General features: G+C 39.8%; 1 protein-coding gene across 1 annotated transcript in view; it reads right to left on the bottom strand.

The window, feature by feature from the left end:
• Nucleotides 1-16,595, bottom strand: part of rmdn2 (regulator of microtubule dynamics 2) — a 61,670-nt gene extending 45,075 nt beyond the window's left edge. Inside the window, exons 1-2 of the mRNA NM_001078999.1 lie at nt 16,551-16,595; nt 9,709-10,468 (exon numbers count right to left, since the gene is read on the bottom strand). Coding sequence (NP_001072467.1) covers nt 9,709-10,142 — 434 coding nt within the window. The 5' untranslated portion in view covers nt 10,143-10,468; nt 16,551-16,595. The remainder of the gene's footprint in view (nt 1-9,708; nt 10,469-16,550) is intronic.
• Between the last annotated feature and the right edge of the window lie 1,516 nt (nt 16,596-18,111).

An 18,111-nucleotide genomic window follows, 5' to 3' on the forward strand; every position in this document is an offset into this window, starting at 1 on the left:
CCAATACAATTTAATAGGTGAAATCTTATTGGCTGTTGGTGGCTCCGCCCAACTAACACTGCAGCCCCCTAGTGACCAACTGTGAAAAGTTTGGGGACCCTGGTGTTAGTACTGTGAGAATGGCAGCAGGTTAAATTTCCCCATTAAAAGTCAATAGGTAAAATCTGATTGGCTGTTGGTTGCTCTGCCCACTGTAAAAAAAAAACAAAACTTGAATACGTAATCACCCAGTGACTGACTGTGCAAAGTTTGGGAACTCTGGCATCAAACCAATAAAATTCAATAGGTAAAATTTGATTGGCTGTTGGTGGCTCCGCCCACTGTTCAAAAGTAAAACTGCAGTCCCCTAGAGACCAACTGTGAAAAGTTTGGGGACCCTGGCGTTAATACTGTGAGAATGGCAGCAGGTTGGATTTCCCCATTGAAAGTCAATAAGTAAAGTCTGATTGGCTGTTGGTGACTCCGCCCGCTTTTCTTTAAAAAAAAAAAAAAATTTCAAAACTTGAATGCGTAGTCACCCAGTGACAAACTGTGCAAAGTTTGGGGACCCTGACATTAAACATGTGAGAATGGCAGCAGTTAAAATTTCCCCACTGAAAACAATGAAAGAAATGGGATTGGCTTTTGGCAGCCCCGCCCACTTTTTCTAACCTTGAGTAAGAAGTCACGCAGTGACTGACTGTGCAAACTGTGCAAAGTTTGCGAACCATGGCACCTAACCAATAAAATTCAATAGGTGAAATCTGATTGGCTGTTGGTGGCTCTGCCCATTTTTTTTTACCCCTGGTGTTATTACTGTGAGAATAGCAGCAGGTTGAATTTCCCCATTGAAAGTCAATAGGTAAAATCTGATTATGTTTTACTGTGAGAATGGCAAGTAATAGGTAAAATCTGATTGGCTGTTCACAGCTTCGCCCACTTTTGGGCATTCAACAATCATCATATTTTCATTCAGGCTGAGCCCATGACTGTGTGATTCAAGTTTGGGGAGTGTAGCCTCAAAGCTGTAAGATTGGCATCAGTTTCAATTTCCTCATAAAAGTCAATGGGTAAAAGTCAATGGGTAAAATTTGATTGGCTATTGTTGGCCCCTCCCACTTTATGTTTTAAAAAAAAACAAAAAAAAACAAAAAAAAAAAAAAACTTGAATGCGTAGTCACCCAGTGACTGACTGTGCAAAGTTTGGGAACCCTGGCATCAAACCAATAAAAATCAATAGGTGAAATTTGATTGGCTGTTTTCAAATCTAAAACTGCAGTCCCCTAGTGACCAAGTGTAAAAAGTTTGGGGACCCTGGTGTTAATACTGTGAGAATGGCAGCAGGTTAAATGTCCACCAAATCAATAGGTAAAATCTGATTGGCTGTTCACGGCTCCGCCCACTTTTGGGCATCCAGCAATCCTCATATTTTCATTCCGGCTGAGCCCATGACTATGTGATTCAAGTTTGGGTGTAGCCTCATAGCTGTAAGATTGGCAGCAGTTTCAATTTCCCCATTAAATTCAATAGGTGCAATTTGCAATGTTGTCGGCCCCTCCCACTTTGGGGTCATCCAACAAATGTCGCTGTTTCATTCGGGGTGACCCCATGATTATGTTATTCAAGTTTGGGGGGGTGTAGCTTCAAAGCTGTAATTGTGGCAGCAGTTTGAAAATCTTCCCTGTCAAAGTCAATGGAAAAATTGGGGTGTTCAGAGCGGCACCACAAAAAGACGGGAGGCCGGATCGCTTAGAAAAGCACAAGAAACCTGCTCCGCTATAGGGCGAAGAAGTGTGGGGAGTTTGGGTGTTGCACCCCTAAAACTGTAGGAAGAGTAGCGTTTAGAAAATGGGGGACGCTAAGAATAAGAAGAAGAAGCGGAAGAATAACCCAAAGTGGAAGAACAGTATGTGGGGTTTTCAACCCAACACAATTAGAGTGATAATAATGGGTTGGCTCTGTGATGAGAGCTGACTTCATACTTAGGGGTGTGACAGTTGGTTCAGTCCGTTGGTTGCCACTGTGATGAGAGGTAAGAGCACACCCCTTCTGAGAGATTTTTGGCCAAATAACCCTAATTTTAGATTAAAAAAGGGGGATAAATAGTTGGATGCCGCCCCCCCAGACTAGGGGATGTTGTCTCTTTTACTGATTTTAGTGAATCTGGAGAATTTTCCCCTAAAATGGGCTTTGGAGATGCCTTTAATCTTAGCGCTGGTTGGCAGGGCTGGATGTAAGTCTGGTTGGGAGACACAGAGCCAGGGTTGGGCAGCGACTGTATGCAGGGCCCTTTTTTCCACTGGAAATCCCCATAAAAAGATAACATTTGCTGCATCATAAAATACTTTCTTTTTGTTCCCAGAATTAACAGGCTCCACAGAATTGTGCCCCTCTGTCCCCAGGTACCTGCCCTTATATACCAACCTTATCATGTCACTGACTGTAATGGAATAAATACCAGGACTTTGGCCTCTGTCTTTTATATCCTTGCCCTGCATTAATTGCTTCCTATGGCAGAGGGGCAATTACCAACACTGGGCAGAATTGCTTGTATAGTTCTACCTTCTACCTAGGGGCAATCATGCCCAGTGTTGATAAATGAGCCCCACTGTAAATTTCCCTTTCTGCCTCCAACAGGCACTTATACTTATTATAGGCACAGGGTCTAATTTACTATTTCTTACTACTGAAGAGGCTGAATCTCAATCAGTAGATAAGAAATAATGGTGATGCCCCTTAGAGGAATGATCAAAGCTAAATGTTGATTTGTTGCTACTAGCACTTTTGTCTGTGGTTCATAAATATAAAATATTAACTGGTTGCTATAGTCATTAGCCCTGGCAACATGAAACCAAGCTTTATTGTCTGGCAATGTGAGAATGGTTTCTTCCTGAGAGAATAGCACCAATGCACTATAGATATAGCCCTGTCCTCATTTTAATTGTACCAATGCTCAATTCTGATTGGCAACTGTGAGCAAACTTACAGTATGGTTCTAACGGTTTAATGTTACAGGAACAACTGGAAGAGCTGGAGAGGATTTATAATTCCCTGTGCAGCGAATCGACTCTGTGTCCAGTACGTACCATTATTATTAACACTAAGGTAAGTGACCAAAATGTAAAGTGCAGCAAGAGGATTAACCCATTAAGGTAAGTGACCAAAATGTAAAGTGCAGCAAGAGGATTAACCCATTAAGGTAAGTGACCAAAATGTAAAGTGCAGCAAGAGGATTAACCCATTAAGGTAAGTGACCAAAATGTAAATTGCAGCAAGAGCACAGAAGATTTACCTGCCCACTTACCGACATACCAACTCACACTGACACACGCACCCAAGCCCACATAGACACACGCACCCATCTACTGACACGCACCCACACCATCGCACCCACACCATCACAATCACCCCTTAACCGTCACGCCCTCCCTCCCACCCCATCACCGTCACGCCCTCCCTCCCACCCCATCACCGTCACGCCCTCCCCCCCACCCCATCACCGTCACGCCCTCCCCCCCACCCCATCACCGTCACGCCCTCCCCCCCACCCCATCACCGTCACCCCCACCCACCCCATCACCCCCACCCCTTCACCGTCACGCCCACCCCCCCACCTCGTCACACCCTCCTATCCACCCACCCCGTCACCGTCACACCCTCCCATCCACCCACCCCGTCACCGTCACACCCTCCCGCCCACCCACCCCGTCACACCCTCCCGCCCACCCACCCCGTCACCGTCACACCCTCCCGCCCACCCTCCCGCCCACCCCAACACCGTCACGCCCACCCACCCACCCCATCACCGTCACGCCCACCCACCCACCCCATCACCGTCACGCCCACCCACCCACCCCATCACCGTCACGCCCACCCTCCAACCCACACCGTCACACCCACCCACCCCATCACCGTCACCCCCATCCCTTCACCGTCACCCCCACCCCTTCACCGTCACGCCCTCCCCCCATCCCGTCACACCCTCCCATCCACCCACCCCCCCCTCACCGTCAAACCCACCCATCCACCCACCCCGTCACCGTCACACCCTCCCACCCATCCCATCAACCCCCCCACCGTCACGCCCCCCACCGTCACGCCCACCCCCTAAAAGCTAAAAAAAAAATTCACTCTACTGCACATGCACCAGTCAAGAGCCATTGACAAATTGTGAAGAGAAAGAAGATGATCTCTACACAGTGTCCAATTAGAAGCACCCCAGGTTGGTGCACTTTTCTGCATATAATCACTGGGGGGGGGGGGGAGGGTGCCTAGAAAAAGTGCAGTTTTAGAAGATAAAATTTTTCGGTCTGTTCAAATGTGCCTCTTTGGTGTATATTCGGCTAACTACTTTTGCACTGCTTTGACTTCAGTCCTACGTTGTGCATTACCAATCATGCCTTTCATGTACACTTTTCTGTTCTGTCTTTTGTCTTTTAACCCCACTCTGCCACTTTCTATCACACTCTGCAGGTTCACATCTAAACTGCCTCAGTAGTTTATGACTCCCCCTATCAAATGATACACCGCAGAACACAAAAGTCTAGTCTGTCTTTAAAACCAATGTTTTACTTGCATTGGACAGGTGTAATAAGATTGATTATTCTTAAACTTTTCCCAGAACAGGCAAGTCTTAGCATTTCTGCTTGTTATCCTCTAGGCAAGGAACATAAAACCACTGGAATTTGATTACTTCCTTCCAGTAGCTCAATTAATAGTGTTTCCTAGCCAATTTGGCAGCAAACTCCAGTGTGTAGAGATATTCATATAAATACATAACTTCTGCAAGTTTTCAGACTACATGACCAACACCCAACAAATTTTCCAAATATGGGAATGTGCCAGCCAGTAACGGTTGACCCCTGTTTGCACAGCTCTAGTCTATTGTGTCTCTACTGCAATATGAAAAGGTGCAATATTACATGTGTACATGCTAATTATCTCAAAAGCTTCTGATATGGTGCCAATTTGTCATATACAACATATGAGATTTTTTTAACCCCCATTGCAATTATACTAACAAGTTATAACAAAATATACAATAAAGAAACCTGTACCAGTTAACTGTCTTTAACTTGCCACAATAATTGCTCAGGAAATACTAATATATTGTAGAAGAATCAAAACAGAATTTAAACGAATTGAAGATGCATAGGTATTCTTACAAATTGTATATGGCTGTTTATGAAGGACTATTCGTGTTTACTATTAATTGTGACATTCTTTTCCTTTAAAATAATCACCATTTTTTTCCCTTCAATCTTACCTTCACTGGCTTTAACACATAAACACACATGTACATGCGCAAGTTCAGTGAGATAAGTACAATTTGGAGCGCAATTGCCTAGTTTTTTCCATCATCCTCATATTTTTTCAACAAATTCTGATGTGGCTTATCATATACACAACATAGGGGCTGATTCACAAAAGGTCGAAAAAAACAAGTGTTATTTTTAGCATGCTTTAAAAATATTATCACTTATATTTGGAGAATTAACAATCGATTCACAAAAAGGACACTTGACTGAATTAAGAATCGATTTTATTGTCGTTATTTATCTTGCAATTACATATTTTTAAGCGATATTTTAAAGCACACAATATATTTATGCGTTATTTCATAGCACGTGATATTAGCGCATGCTACACTACCATTCTGAAAAGGACAGGTTCTCTGAAAACTCAAAGATGCATCACTCTAGGGCAACCACATACTTGATTCTCTTCTTCACAATCTAACAAAAATTAGACTGCAAACTCCATCTTGTCTTCACAAACGATCACGGACCACAATATTTTTATGGAAACGCCCACTTCTAGTAGGTGTTAATATTAGCACAAATTATCGCAATATTTCATAATTTTAACGCTTAAAATATGTCTGTGAATTATGCGAATTATGTGAATTATTCTATTAGATAATTATCGCAATGTGATGGACAAAACTATGCGTTAAATAGACAATAGCGCTCAAGATTTGTCCTGGGTTGGTTATTTTTGTGGATTATGGCACTCTCAGCATAGAAGCAAATCCTCCACAAGATGGTGCTGCCTTCCATGTCTAACCATAAACTAGCTATGTTACAAACATGAACATGAAGTATTGCTAACAATTATTAAGTGTCTGACATGAATCTACAGTAACAGAACAAATATTAACAGTATGCTTGTTTTACCCCTAAATTTTTTTTTATGACATATACTACAATGAGTTAAGATTACGCTTGTTCCAGGTTCCAGCCACTACAGAAAAGAAGATAAAAAAAGAGAGACATTTTTTTTGCTAGGGTAAGACCCATAGCTTCTAAAATGCTGAAATCCCAAACAGGAGAGATCCTCCTAAATAATGCTGAAACAAAACATTACTTATTTTGTTACCCTTTGAAAGGTGTTCCCCTTTCAATAAATTCAAAATAATATACAGAATACAATACAGAACTCCGAGCATCTTTTATTTATCAGTTCCCCATCACACTGAAATGATGTTACTAAAACAATTCATATTCTTTTTAACACCCGAAAAACACCCTAACTGCTACAAAGCTGCTAATACCCTGACAACAATACAGGCATCACAGCCAATCTGCTAAAATAAATGAAGCGCTTAATGTTATTTTCTTGCACTTTAAAGGTTTGCATGAAAAAAATAATATTCACTCTTTTCATGTTCTAGATCTTTTTCCCCTTATCTCTTCCTCGACCCTGTTGTATCCACATGGCATCAGATAAAGAGGATCACATAACAACCGCCTTCATTAGTCACGCCGAATGGAAACCTACAGTGGAAACCTGAGTGAGACTGTGACCCACTTTGAATAACTTTACACAAACCCAAAAAGTATGAACACAGAGGACTATCGTGTATTGTTCTTTATTTATATAGCACAAACACATTTATGCAGCTCTTTGAACATCATTCAGTCCATGCCCTAGTTGTTCAGTTTAGAAAAACAAAAAAAAAAAAAAAGAGGGAGTGAAGACACATCCTCTGAAATTATATCTTTTCTCCACACATAGGCTAATATATAACAGTGTGGGTTTGGCAGATGGCAAGAGAACCCAACCTGCCTGAATGCATAATGCTGATCCTAAAATTTCTTAAAATTTAAGAAAAAGAACGGGCAGAGTAGGGGGCGAAAATCAGTAAGTTAGTTTTGCCACTAACTAGGCTAGATTTGACTTTATTTATAAACAAGGGCAGAATCTGTGCCAGTCCTGCAACTCATAGCAGCCAATCAGACATATCAACTGATTTGTGTAGCAACACTAGATAAGTACAAGATAAGTGTTTGTCACATTGATTATTGCTGGAAAACAGGAATTTTTTGCATGCAAATTTTTGTAATGTTACTCGTCTGCCATATGACTTCTTTATTCAGACAGAATGGATAGATTCTGTAATCTGACAATAGGCCTTTGGTTGATCCCCTTCTCTATTTCCACCTTCCTCTCCTTGAAGAAAAATATAAATAAAAAGACATAGCTGCTCAAGTAATCAATGTACTGTACTGCTTGTAAAACAAATTACTTGTATTTTTCTTGAAAAACCTGTCACATAAAGAGTGGTTAGTCAGGTCTGACTTATTGCTTAGCCGTTGCTGTGTGCTTTGTATATACAGTCCATACAAAGGTGACAACAGAGCTGAGAATAAGCAACGTTAAAAGCAAGGCTAAATCTAATAGCTTAATGAAGGGCTGCACCATGAGGATGCTATTCACTGTATGTTTAATATATTTAGCTGAAACAATATAGGCAGCACTTTATGGTTAGAACAAAAAGGTACTACACAACAGTGTTAAATACCCTGTGCACAAATATTTTCTTTTGTGTAAGCTTTTTGGAGACAGTGAGCAATGTTTGTTCAGGGTGATGGATGTATCCAAGCATGTATTTAACAAAGGCTTTGGATTATGGCACACAAGTGGCATTCAAGTGTATTGCCACCCATGTGAATTCCAGCACATGAGGTGGGGATAAACACGTTCAACTCTTTCTCCATAGACTTTTATAATAATCACCTGGACCCTACTCTTGAAAATACGGCAATAGAATTCTCCTGCATTAGCAGAGGAAATTCTAAAAAAAAATTTCATAGCAGTCATAAAACAAATGTTAGGACTCTAAAATGACCAATACTCTCTATGTATATTTGAGTGTAAAGACCCTTTAAGCAACATAAGGATATTTTAAAAAAGACAACAGTAGGGTAGACAGGTTAAACAGATGATATATTAGCTACAGGGAGGCCAATAACTAGTGTGAACCAGGTGTCCAAATATGTTGCATAACAACACCATGAATCAAAAGGATATAAGAGAAGAAACAGGTAAATATGAATATAACAGAAATAGCAATCAATAGTCCCCAAGATGGCAGCATGAATAAAGAATCAGCCCAATACATGATGTGCACTAATTTTTTTTCTTTACAGTTAAAGGGAATGTAAACCCAAGTGTTTCTAAATAAATGAATATATAATTCTTGGTGTCATACACATTTTGTATAAGTTTAAAGATATTTGTAAATGTATTTCCTTTTGACAGCAGTATCGGTCTTACCCTTTCAATTATTTTCAGTCACTCTAATTCCCACAAAGTCTTGCTTGCATCTTCACAGTTCTTTTTTTAATTTGATATTAATTATATCAATATTTTCTTACATTACGCAAATTTTATTTTTAGGTTTACATTGTCTTTAAGATTCATTTGGCAAGGTCTCCAAAGCGGATCTTTCAATGATATATCCACTTTGAGGTGGGCAATATCAGGCTGAATAAATCGCTTAGCCCTTGGGCAAAAGACTGAATCATAACTGCTGCTATTCAGGCAGTTGGATCAATGTGCAGATGCTGTCCTTGATCCGATGGGAAAATCAAACATGCCCCATAACGGTCAGGTAGGCATGTCGGAGGGAACCATACATGTGCAGATAAGCATCCTAACTGGCCTAAAGGGGCCGTATATAGCCCGTATATGGCCACATTTATGGCAATCCAGAATCGTTTTATAGCATTGACAAATTTATCGATGCAGTTATATCTGTCACTTTAGCAGAATACACACCATCATGTTCCATGGATTGGTAGTGCTCAGCAGCAGCAATAAGCTTTAATACTGTTCTGAATCGCTAATCACTGGAATCATTCCAGAGTGGAAAAGAAATGTTTAAATTGTTACCACTTGATAAAAATGTTAAAATATATAAGTGTATGCATTGTCCCCATGTGTGTGTAGAAATTACTTACTTTTTTTTCTTAAATGTATCTAAATATTGCTGCTACATAACACTGCATATCAATTCATATGTCCCCACCCCCAACATACTTTTATCATGTATTCAAAGGTCATTTTTTATCCTGTCCAAAGTAGTTAGAGATTTGAAAGGATTATGTACTTGACATGGCAATGCTAACATTCTACATAAACTCTTTACTAATAACCTCTGTTCAAGGCTAAGTAGATTAGACAGGTTGAGTTGCTTACACATTCACAATAGCCCCATACTTTCTGTAGGTAATTAAGCACACAATTTATTTCAACAAAAATAAAACAAGCAGTTCTAGGAATGTAAAGTCCCTGTTACATACTGGTAAATATTTCTTATTAATGAATCCTTAAGAAAATGGTGTGACAGAAATAAATACTTAATTGATTGTGAAATCATTTGGGGATTTAGATAAACAATACTTTTAGCCCATTTACAAGATATTTGCACCCTTGCAGACTTACCCTCCTTCACTCTCAGCCTCCTCAGAGCTAGGATACTCCACTGCTCCTTTAGTAGTCTCACTTTTCTTTCTTTTAATGCCTTTATGCTGGGGGCTAATCTTCCGTGCATCATTTTTCCCTCTGAGCTCATCTCGTATCTGCTCTTCAAGCTTTGGAAGGGTGTCCTTTAGAAACTTAACTTCTTCCTTCAGTTCTTCCACACTTTTTAACAAGCTTCCCAACTTGTCCAGCATTTGAAGCTGTCTACCTTGAAGAATCAAAACTGCTCCTTGGTTGTCCTGTACAGCAGAAGTCTCTTTGGCAGAGGACCATATCTCAGAAAACCCCAGGAGGTAACGAGGTCTGTTGCGTTTCAGCAACAACAATGTCAAGCTGAGGCCAGCTGCACCAGCTAGCACCCCCAAAAACAAGGTTTTGTTCTCCGAGTGAGACATGTTTCTTTAATGTCACTTTGCTTAAATGCCTTGAATGATCAAACTATTGCTGAATGATGAAATACATCATACTAAACTACCATTTTTTGTTGTTGTGCTTTATCAGTAAGCTGACAGCATGGAATTAGAACATTCATGCAGAATAGAAGGCCACATTCTTCCAATGCTGGATTTATTAGGCACTGAGTGACAAGGTTTAGTTCATAAAGGCTGGTGTCAAGCATGCAATTGCCTTGAAATGGCCTGGATTCCCAGTCCTTTGTGATGTATCATGTCGGTTCTGAGAGGTTCAAAGTCAAAGAGTAGCTTTAAACTGCTTTGGAAGCCTGCCAAGCCAAAAAACATCAAACGGCAAGTTGTTTAATAACTTTTTGTTTGCATTCTATGCACAAGTTTTTGTTCATTAACACAAAACACAAAAATATAACTCAAAATTTTCCTGCATTTTTTTTTAAAGAAATACAAATTATGGATTCATTTATTTATAGATCAGTAATAAAAAGTTCACACTTTAAGTAATAAAGTATTTTAAATTATATGTTTGCTATGCTTGATGACAAGCCAACATCATTCCCCTTTAAATTAGAGTTTTTCTTGTTATCAACTGACATATTCTAAAGGGGCTGTTCACCTTTAAGTTAACTTTTAGTATGAAGTAGAGAGTAATATTTTGAGACAATTTGCCTTCTTTTTTATTATTTTTAGTTAATTCACTTTTTTCAGCAGCTGTCTGGTTGCTAGGGTCCAAATAACCTTAGCAATCAGGCAGCAGTTTAAATAAGAGGCTAGTATATGAATAGATGAATAGAAGAGGACCTGAATAGAAAAAACAAGTTTTAAAAGTAACAATACATTTATAGGCAGAACTATAAAAATAAATAAATACCAATAGAAAAGTTGCTTAGAATAGGCAATTCTGTATCATAGTAAAAGTTAACATAAAGTAGTGCTGGGCGGTATACCGATTTAACCGGTATACCGTTTTTTTTTTAAAAAAACGATATGAATTTTAAACATACCGCTATACCGGTATGCGCGCCTCCTGCTATTTTTTTCCAATTATATCCACGGGTTGTGCCCGTGCGTACGTGACGTCAGCGCGCACGCGACGTCGCTACGACGCATCGCTGGAGCTGGAGGAACCACAAGTTGGGTAAGTTCTGCTGAAGTTCTGGTTGGGGGGTTGTGGTTGGGGTTGTGGTTGGGGGGTTGTGGTTGGGGGGGTTGGGGTTGTGGTTGGGGGGGTTGGGGGAGGTTGGTTGGGGTTGTGGTTGGGGGGTTGTGGTTGGGGGGTTGTGTTTGGGGGGTTGGTTGGGGTTGTGGTTGGGGGGGGGCCCTGGCCACCAATATTTATTATTTATTTTTTATTTATATACCGTCAAATACCGTGATACCGATATAATTTTGTAAAATACCGTGATATAAATTTTTGGTCATACCGCCCAGCTCTAACATAAAGGTGAACCACCCCTATAACTGAAAATATCTGGTTTTTAGTGTCAGTAACACCAGCATCAAAAAACACAGATCGGTTTTATAATAGAATTATATTTCAGTTCCTCTCCTTCTTGCTACATTCTAACTTCCGAATTGTGTAGTTTGAAGGCTTAATTAAGCCCTAGCAACAAGATAGCAGTTGAAATTCCAAGCCTGAGAGTTGCAGAACAAATGTACATTTGAACACTAAAACAAAAGCAGTTTATTTTAATGAAGCCCATCGCCAGACTAAATTTAGAATAGTGGTCCATAACCTATGGGTCAGAATCGTAAATTGTTTATGGTCTTTTTTACCCCTTTCTATAAAGTCATGGTAAATGTTTATTTAAATAAGGAAAATAATCAATTCCAAAACAATTCTTGGGTCAAATGCCCCAGAAGCAATCACAGAAGCACTAAGGGATGCAAAATTGCACCCTTCAACAAGAATGTGTGTCCATGGCATATCAGCGATGTGCACCTCTGAGCAGAATTTTGTGCATAGCGTATTGCTGGCAGATGCAAGATGGCCCTGAACCTACCTCCTTAGCAACCTGTGCTCCCTAAATTGTATGTTTGAATAATGCCCAACAAGAGGTGGGTGCACCTTTTTTATTTACACTTTGATCCCTGGCATGTTGCCTGTAAATGAGCTCTCAAAACCTAATCTGTCTCTCTGAGAAAGATATATCCAGACACCACAGCCAGATGCATTACAGCTAATTGCTCTAAACCAAACCCTTTAGCACCCTGCAGAAAGATCAAAATATTGATATTCCAAGGTGAAAATAATAAGATATTGACTGTTGCCTTACAAAACCTTGGCACAATGCCACAAATAAATCAAATCACTTAAACCAATCCTACAAATAGGAAAAGTGATTATTTAGAAGAAGTGAAGGCCACAGTGTACTACTATATAATTCCCAGCCATAATAGCTGATATGAGATCATTAAAGTACTTTCTGCAAGTCCAAAAGGAGATTAGGGTAGGAATTCTGCACTTTATGCATACAGGAGAGGGAGTTCTTGAAAAATGAGGTTAATTTAATTTTTAACTTAAACAAGTACATGGACTGTGGTTCAGTGTTTTGACATGTATTAACCCTTAAGTAAATTAAACAGGGGGAAATAATCCTTTACCTATTTAAAGGGGTTGTTCACTTTTAAATTAACTTTAAGGATTGTCATAGAGAGTGCTTTGTGGTTTTTTTAATGATTTCATTTTTTATTTACCAACTCTCTAGTTAGGAATGTTATCACCTATATGGTTGCTAGGGTCAAAATTATCCTAGCAACCAGGAACTGGTTTGAATGAGAAACTGGAATATAAATAGGAGTGGGTCTGAATAAAAAGTGGGTTTGTTGCATCCCTAATAACAAGAAACAATAACAATGAAATTATAGCCTCAAAAGGTTTTTGGCTGCCAGGGTCAATGATCCCCTTTTGAAATCTAAAAAGAGTCAGAAGAGGAAATAATTCAAAAACAATATTAAGCCAGTTCTTAACCATTTGCTAAGAACTGGGCATTCTATATCATACTAAATGTTAACTTAAGGGTGAACCACCACTTTAAAACTGCCCATTGAAAAACAATCACTCCAAACGGCCACTGTGTAGATAAATCTCTAAACATACAAAGTCTGTACTTCTCCATCCCACAAGACAATTGGCTGAAGGGGTACAGACAGACAGGTAGGATTCAATGTGTCTCACATATGTGGATATCCTTCTTGGTAGAAATGCCACAACTGATTTGATTGCAAAAGTAGTTAAAATGTGTTGCAATGTGGCTGAGCTTTGTGGAGCACATTTCATTTTTTTTGCATAAAAGAAGATTCTAACATGTGATAAAAGGCACTAAATTTGCCCAGTAGTAGTAATCCATTGCAACCAATAAGATGCTTGCATTTAAACAGATGACCAGTATATTTTGATTGATTGGTTGCTACTGGAAACTGCTCCTGGGCAAACTTAATGCATTTTATTACATAACCCCTTGAATATTTTCATATTAGGTTTAAGTAAAATAAAACAAAACAAAATAAGAAAACAAACAAGAACATAGAAAAGATCCACTATACGATAACTATGGCATATTCATTGCCATGATTACAGCTGGACTATTTATAGTTATGCACTGCAGGGATTACAGATTTTATATTCATTATGATAAAGGCACAAAGTTTGCCCAGGTACAGTAGCCTATAGCAAGCAATAAGATGCCTGCTTTTAAATAGGTCAACAGTAAATGCTACTGCTGATTGGTTGCTATAGGAAACTGGACCTGTAGCAAACTTTGCACCTTTTATTACATGACCAAAGACTAGGTAAACATGAGCAAAATGCTTGTTGTAAAAGACTGAATTCTAAATTACTGTTCTGTAACATTTCATATGTACTTGTTTGTTCTTATGTAAGTAGGATGGACTGAATCCTGAGTTCAGTTTTGGGATTTGGATAAATTCTTGCATTTTTGGATCTGCCAGTATGCTTAATCACTGAAATCTAAACACCTTTTAAGCCAGTGGTTTCCAAAACGGTGTGGCTTGCATAGTTACAGTTAGGGTGAAATTTGATGAAATTAAGCCTTTTCACTCCTGTAGAATATTGAAGAACATCAACATGAAGGGCAGGTAGGGAGTTTGTAGAAAAACGTATTTGTTATCCTTGATATTATGTAACTGAATGGATGACACAATCTTGTTTTTTATAGATCTGTAAGATCTTTGTTAGGTGCTAAGGGGCCATGACCAACTGCTGACTCTCGCTGGGAACTTAACCCACTCAAAAAGTTTGGCTCTGCCTTAGGATCATGGGACTGGATAACTGAAGGTGCCAATTTTTTGTACACCAATGATGCAGTTTTGTTACTTATCAATATCAATATGGTTTTATTGCTTTTTGCCCCATTAGACATGCTGAATGCCCCACTACCTGCATTTGGCAATAAGGTTGTGGAATACCCTGATGGGGGATGTGATGGCAGAGCCTATTAATGTCTTTTATTAATAACTTTTTGGACAAGCATGGTATCCAAGGCTATAGTGATGTCATATATAGAGAACAGAGTGGAGCACACCCGTCACCAAAATAACAGTCCTGGGTGCAGGTCAAAAAAATATACATAAAGAGAAAGACTCCCTGACCGTGCGGTACTCTTTCTTTCTCTCTCTCTCTCTCTCTCTCTCTCTCTATATTATATATATTTCAAATTATGGGAAGGACATCTCCCATAGACTCAAATATAAGCAAATTTAAGTACCTTGTACTTGATGGTAACTGAGCTGCATGAATCCATATTTATGGCAAAATAGTGCTATTGGGCCGTCTTGATTCTTCCGAATCCCAGGGCCAGTGCATGTGCAGTAGAATGAAGTGCAAACTTTTTGTGTTAAAATTCGGTTTTTCACTGTACTGCGCTTGTGCAAGTTGCGCTAAGACAGAGGAAGGAAGAGGGTCGCTGCCTCGCTGCTACCCCAGGCTGGTGCGGCTCTCTGCCTAACATTTTGGATTGTAACTTTCCTTTTTCTTTAAAGGGGGTACTAAATTTAGGAAGCTGCAAGGTGCAGAGAATACACAGCACAGCAAAATGCAACTTTCTTACACAATTCTGCTTTATATTTTTCAGCCTGTTTACACTCACTGGCACATTTGCACCTAAAGAATATCATGCAGATGTCATTTAAACACAGATCACCTGATTCAGCTCAACCTCAATAAAATGCCATTTAAGATACAATTTGATTTAACACAGCAAAAAGGCAGTTTGCGTGTGGCTGCAATAGAAATTAAATTGTGGGAAACAAAGATGGAGAACTGAGTCTGAAATTGCACTTTGCACACTGCACTTGCAGTCATAGATGAGCTCTACTCTTAAACACGAGTGATTCTGCCTGCATTTCCCTGTGGTGGATCTTTCATGTGTTCCATTGCAAGGGAATGCAGGAAGAAACACAAACCATTCTTTTTAATGGCTTTGTACTCACTGAGGCGCAGGCAAGTGCCAAAACGCAGGTGGAACGCATCAAGTTGCATTCTTCCTGCAGCGGAACACAAGGGTGGATTCACCACAGGTAAACGGGTGAAGAAACACCAGTGTGTAATAGCCCATAAAGTGGTACTACATACTGCTCCCAAGCTGGCGCAACCCTTTTTATATGCTGAAGTACAAATAAAAACTTTACCAACCCAACACACAGCGTGACTGATGCAAACATCTCTCTGATCTCAGGGAAGTACCATTGGGTTGGGTGCGGCTTGGGGGGGCTTATTTCTCCAAAAAGATTATATTGTCTTTATTAGTAATGAGGTTCCCACAGCTCTCATAGATATGTATTAAAATTATTGGTTCCCCCTTTCTCTTTAATAATATATCAGCACCTTGCACCTGATAGTACCTAAGCTGCAAACACCTATATTAGTGGCAAAACCATCATGTTGGCTTTTAGTAGCCTTAAGCAAAGGTGCCCCGAATTACAGTATGATCCCTTATATGGAAAACCCCATTACCATATCTGATGTAGTTATTTCTGTTCTATGTAATGTATTGGTAGGGAGCTCGTTTTGTACAATTAGGCAGCTCCCCTCTATCCGTGGTATATACAGCTCTGCCCTATCATTATTAGAAGGCACACAGCAGCTATAATACGATCCCAGTTTACTGATATATTGTGTGTGACAGGTCAGGCATGAATGACAACAAACACAAACTTTTTACGTCCCAAAGGCGTGCGCAAAAAAGGCGTAATTTTCCTACCGTGTAAACTACAGAACTGTCGCTTCTGTTTTAACCAACCGTATAACCTCCTAATTCATATCTGTCTGTCACAGTTTCTTAATGTCCAAAACAAACACCTGCCTGTCAGCAAAACGCATCCTTTACAGTGCAAATCTACGTAACACACTGCACATCCTCGCCCCTCACTCACCCTCTCTCTCCCTCAGTCCCGCAAGCCCGGTGTTGCTGCTAGAACTCAATAGCACTGAGGAGGTGTAATTGTCAAAGTCATGTGACCCGCAAATGGGCGGGAGGTGTGATGTCATCATAGTAGTGCGCCTATCGCCTGTCCCTGCTGAGAATCTGACAGCTTCACAAACCACGTGACACTCCAGGAAGAGGAAGTGCTCCTGTGAGGATTTTGTGTAGGCGCTGTGGGTGTAGGAATTGCATTCCTGTACAGTTTCTCTTTTGATGCGCTTCTATCAAAACTTGGCTAGGCTTAGGGGAAGGAAACATTGAAATAAAGACGATTTAAAAAAACACAAAAGGGTACTGCACTACGCAAAGGTGGTTTTACCTTGCGGAATGCGAGGGTTGCTATGGGGAAGGGAAGCAGGAGGCTAAATTAAGGGGAGTATTCTTTGCAAAGTGATGTACAGTATTGGTTTACCTGAGGAGTTCTCAATAATAAAGGCTTCCTGAAAACACACTAAATGCAGGTGTTAACTTTCCCAAGTGCAACCATAGCAACCAGTTAGCGTTCTGGTTTTGCTGGGAATAAGCAGCTGTAGTAGGAAATCAGCCCATGTGGGGGCGACAAAACAGATGCGAGAGAATGAGATACTCCATAAAAAGGAACTGGCAGTGTAGAAAATGATAGCATAAACATAAAGGGTTGTGAGCAGGATCGGAAAAGTGGGATATAAATGTCTCTAGCAGAAAGGCAATAAGTAATTAACCTTTGATATACAATGGCTAGTTCTTAGCAACTTTTCAATTGGTCTTCATTTTTTATTTTGTATAGTTTTTGAATTATTTATCTTTTTCTATTTCCAGCTTTCAAATGGGGGTCACTGACCCCAGCAGCCAAAAAATTATTATTGTTACTTTTTTTTTACGTATCTTTCTGCACAGGCCCTCTCCTAATCAGATTCCAGTCTCATTTAACCACTGCCTGGTTGCTAGGGTAATTTAGGCCCTAGCAACTAGCTAACCGAGAAAAAAAATAATTAAAAAATTACAAGTAATCAAAAATGATAATCCATGACGAATTGCATTCTCTACATCAGGGATCCCCAACCTTTTTCACCCGTGAGCAACATTTAAATGGAAAAAGTGTTGGGGAGCAACACAATCATGAAAAAGGTTTCTAGGAGTAGCAATAAAAGCTATAATTGGCTACTTAATAGCCCCTATGTAGACTGGCAGCCTACAGAAGGCTCTGTTTGGTATTATACTTGGTTTTTATGCAACCAAAAGCTTGCCTCCTTACCAGAAATTCAAAAATAACTACCTGCTTTGAGGCCACAGAGCAACATCCAAGGGACTGGGGAGCAACATGTTTCTCACGAGCCACTGGTTGGGGAACACTGCTCTACATGATACATGTTTTACTATTACAGTGAAAAAGAAAATCATTAAAAAAATTAGTTAAAAAGTATTTGCTTATAATGGAGTCTTTCAGAGATGGCAGTTCCGTAATTTGGAGCTTTCTGGATAACGGGTTTCCAGATAATCAATCCCATACCTGTAATTCCTATTTTCTTTTA

The sequence above is a fragment of the Xenopus tropicalis genome, chromosome 5, assembly GCF_000004195.4.
Source record: "Xenopus tropicalis strain Nigerian chromosome 5, UCB_Xtro_10.0, whole genome shotgun sequence".
Taxonomy (NCBI): Eukaryota; Metazoa; Chordata; class Amphibia; order Anura; family Pipidae; genus Xenopus; species Xenopus tropicalis.